The 4322-nt window shown below is 31.9% G+C and overlaps 1 protein-coding gene across 1 annotated transcript; it reads left to right on the forward strand.

Annotated features, from left to right (window-relative positions):
* The first annotated feature begins 1680 nt into the window (after positions 1-1680).
* Positions 1681-2613, forward strand: LOC124983890 (olfactory receptor 6C4-like). Its single transcript, XM_047551551.1, has one exon. The coding sequence runs from the start codon at positions 1681-1683 to the stop codon at positions 2611-2613; it is 933 nt and encodes a 310-aa protein (XP_047407507.1).
* The last annotated feature ends 1709 nt before the right edge of the window (positions 2614-4322 follow it).

Below are 4322 nucleotides of genomic sequence, written 5' to 3' on the forward strand. Positions count from 1 at the left end.
TGGTACAGTAATTCAGATTATTTACTAATGTAATAATTTCCTTTTTTATTAGATATCTTTCCACTTTTGTTGGTGCATTATAATTTTACACAATAGTGGGTTTTGTTATAATACTTTTTTTGTTTACACTAACTACATAGCATATGATAGCTTTTAAAAATATTAATATATTTGATTCTTACAACTAACTTGTGATTTTTTTTAATGAAAATGATTATTCTCTAAATGGTAATTATTGCTCATGTTGTAATATTAGGAATTTTGAAATTTTCTGGATATATTTCTACTAGGTAGTTTTCCTAATTTGGCAAAAACTGCTTTTTTTGTCCATATTAAATATTTTTGAAATTTTTACCTTCATAAAGATAAAATGTGTGACTATCGTTCACCTATTGCATATTATGAGACTACAATAATATATGTAATGAACCAATTGTTAAATAAAAAGAACCTTTGCAATCTTTTTAGTAAGAAAGACTTCTCATTAATACCTTTTCATGGCAAGTGATAGAAAATTTTAAAAAGAAAATTCTGAAGTATTGTATGTATGAACTTAATTGGGGATTGTTGTTTGAATAAAAACCACATAGCATTCGACAAAATAGGGTGATATGCTTAAAGAGATGTCAAAACTCTATTTTGCACTAAAAATTTGACCAAACCTGTACAATTTTCCAGTCCTTAAAAAAGAATGCAATAGAAGCCTATTCTTGTGGGTAATTTATTTATTTTGAAGTTGAGCACATAAATATGTATATCTGATATAACAAGAAAATAATTTGTCTTTATGACTCAGTGTTATGTGGTGGTACATGCTGATAAAGAAAATGGAGAAACAATTATTATTATTGGATTTGTTAGAGAAAATTGTATGGAGAACTGAACTTGAATTGACTCTTTAAGGCATTTAAATGTGTTAAAGGGGAGATCATGTATGGAGCATCATAGCACAGTGAGATTATTTTGATTTACTCTTTTACTGAGGGTTAATTAATTCATATGCCTACATTAGATGTCCACAGCTTTTATTGAGTCCTTGCCATATCCCTGGGACTGTAGTTAATATTAATGCTGAACATTTTATTAAAATATCAGAAAACTCTATACAGCCTTTGAGTTTAGTAGGCCCACAATTATTGCTATTCAAAATGACATAGTATAAATGAATTAAAAAATACAAAACAATAAAAGGAAGGATTCAACCAAATTAAATTTTACATATATAGTTAGTACTTTGTGTTTACTTTGTCAACTGATCAATTGAGTCTTTAAAAGCTAATTGAAAAAAAATTCTCAAAACTTTCTTTAAAGTTATTTTAGATATATCTTTGCTTATGTGGCAACAGCCAATAACTTAGGAAAATCAGAATGGAAAAAACAAGAATAAAAATATAAACAAGGGATAACATGGCAAAAAATAAACATCGATACAATTTAGAAGAAATAATTGAGACTCTCCCTAAGAAGCAGGACTTTTGTTGTTTATGAAATAAAATAGGTAAATGTGTTATTTCGTTGTTGTTGATTCATTTTCAAAATTAAGTGTAGAAAAAGGTTCAGAATTTAAAAATTTAATTTTAATTGTTTGGTGGCCTGATTTTATATTTCAATCAAAATTTGGGAATTTTGGTTTTATTTCAGTTTTTGTTATTCTCTACCTTGACTTCCCTGAAGTTAATGATGGAAAATCAAACATCAGTGGTAGAGTTCATTCTTCTCGGATTGACTAATGATGTCAAGTTGCAGGCTGTGCTTTTCCTTTTTCTACTACTAACCTACATCTTCAGTATCATGGGAAACTTGACCATCATCATTCTGACCCTGTTGGATTATCGCCTACAGACTCCCATGTATTTCTTCCTCCGAAATTTTGCACTTTTGGAAATATCTTTTACTTCTGTCTTTGTTCCCAAAATGCTAGTCAATATTGGGACTGGAGATAAGACTATCTCCTTTGCTGCTTGCTTCACTCAGTATTTTTTTGCAATCCTTCTGGGAGCAACTGAATTTTACCTCTTAGCGGCCATGTCCTACGATCGCTATGTGGCCATTTGCAGACCCCTGCATTACACAACCTTAATGAGCAGGAGACTTTGCATTGGACTCGTGTTCTGTTCCTGGTTCTCTGGATTTATAGTTGTCATTGTGCCACATACGATGACTCTCCAGCTGCCTTTCTGTGCATCCAACATCATCAATCATTATTGCTGCGACTACACTGTGCTGTTGCACTTATCCTGTTCAGACACATATTTCATAGAAGTGATTCAGCTTGTCCTTGCTGCAGTCACCCTCATCTTCACCTTGGTGCTGGTGATTCTTTCCTACACATACATTATCAGAACCATTTTGCGATTCCCTTCTGTTCACCAGAGGAAAAAAGCCTTTTCTACCTGTTCCTCTCACATGATTGTGGTCTCGCTTTCATATGGAAGCTGCATCTTTATGTATATAAATCCTGTTAAAGATGCAGCAACTTTTAACAAGAGAGTGGCTGTTCTAAATACCTCCATTGCCCCTCTGTTGAACCCATTCATCTATACTCTAAGGAACAAGCAAGTGAAAATAGCCTTCAAAGATATGGTAAGTAATATAATTTTTTCAAAAAAGTGAAACTGTTTCAGGTTCATTATCACTCAATGTTTAGAAGACCACAGTTGTATATTATTGTAACTTAAATGTATTTCCTACATTATGTAATTAATATTCCTATTTGTACACTGAAACAGTAAAATTATTTAATGAAGCCAATTTTTAAAATTTTAATGCTCCTAAATAAATCCAGATCTGTGTGTATGTGTGCATTACCTCTTAGCATTTCATTGCTATTTTTCTTTATTTAGACCTCACTTTTAGTAAAAAAGTGGAATAAGGTCAGAATTGAGAATATGACGTATACTAATTTGCTTTTTAAAACATTGACATTTGGTCTTTGATCTCTGTACTTAATTAAATTAACAAGTTAAGGAAATTTAATTTATTAATAATAACAATATTTGGTGAATTCATACAAAGGTTATTTTCAAATTTCAAATTTAGATTTAAATTTAGTCTTTTTGCAATAATTACTTAATGCATACTTAGGCACACTCAATATTTGAGATAAGAAAATTCTGAGAAATGGAAAATCATGTGTTTGTTTTAATATCTATAAAATACTACATGGTGACTCACATGCAGATTAAACTCCCTGAGCTAATCTATGAAAGAGAGGAAGGGATGCTTCAAGCTTGAGGTCATTAGAAGCACATCTTCCAGGAAAATTTCATGTAATTTGTTGTTATACCTGTTCATTCATAAATGCTATTGTGAAATAAAACCCTGTTAATATTATTTGTGGTATTAATGATTTTACAGATTTAAATTATATTCTTTTTAAATCTTTCATCATATTAAGTCTGGAGTGTTTGTTACAGTTTTGACTGGAATGTTCCCCCAAAGGCTCATGTGCTAAAAAGGTTTGGTTCCCATAGTAGCAATGTTCAGAGATGAGGCTTTGGGGAAGTGATTAGATCATGAGACTTTTGACCTCATCGATGGATTAATCCACTGAAGGACTCATAGCTGAATGAATTATTGGGAAGTGGTGGAAAATGTGGGAGGTGGAACCTAGTAGAAGGAAGTGGATACTTGGGGGTGTGGGGTTATATCTTATTGTTGAACCCTTCCTCTCTCCATTTCTCTTTCCCTCCATCCCCCATCTCTTTGCCTTCTAGCTATCATATGAGGTGAGCAACTTTGCTTTACCATGCTCTCACCCATGATCTCTACCATGACGTCTGTCTCACCTCTGGTCTATAGCAATGGGGCCAGCTGACTGTGGGCTAAAACCTCTGAAACCATAAGTCAAAATAAATCTTTCCTCCTTTCAGTTGTTTTTCTCAAGTATTTTGTCATAGTGATGAAAAGCTAACACAGTCTTTTTAACCTGATTTCCTTAAGCAGGGACTGCTTTGCAAGTAAAAGCTACCATTTTATGAATATTTTTTTGTCTATATTAAAATTTTCGAATTCATGGAACAAATTTATGGTTTGGTTGTTTTAAAATTAAATCATCTAATCCCCAGTACCACAAAAAAAATTAAATCATCTATAGATATTTCTACTCCTATACTTCAAACAGTCACATAGAGTAAAAAGAGTTCTAAATGTTTATTAAAGCATTAGAGTTAGTGTCAAATTTGTACTTTTGAATTGAATTTTCCATTGAGTAATGATGGAATATTAATGCATAGTAGAGATACTAAAAGAATGTTGCTGGGAACTATAAAGGAAAAAGTTGATTCAAAATGTAGAATTTGACAGTTCTCATATGCCCAGCC

Source organism: Sciurus carolinensis, chromosome 4 (genome assembly GCF_902686445.1).
Source record: "Sciurus carolinensis chromosome 4, mSciCar1.2, whole genome shotgun sequence".
NCBI lineage: Eukaryota > Metazoa > Chordata > Mammalia > Rodentia > Sciuridae > Sciurus > Sciurus carolinensis.

Bases quoted from the DNA above. Each gene is read 5' to 3' on its own strand.
- LOC124983890 (XM_047551551.1), top strand. From the start codon at position 1,681: ATGGAAAATCAAACATCAGTGGTAGAGTTCATTCTTCTCGGATTGACT.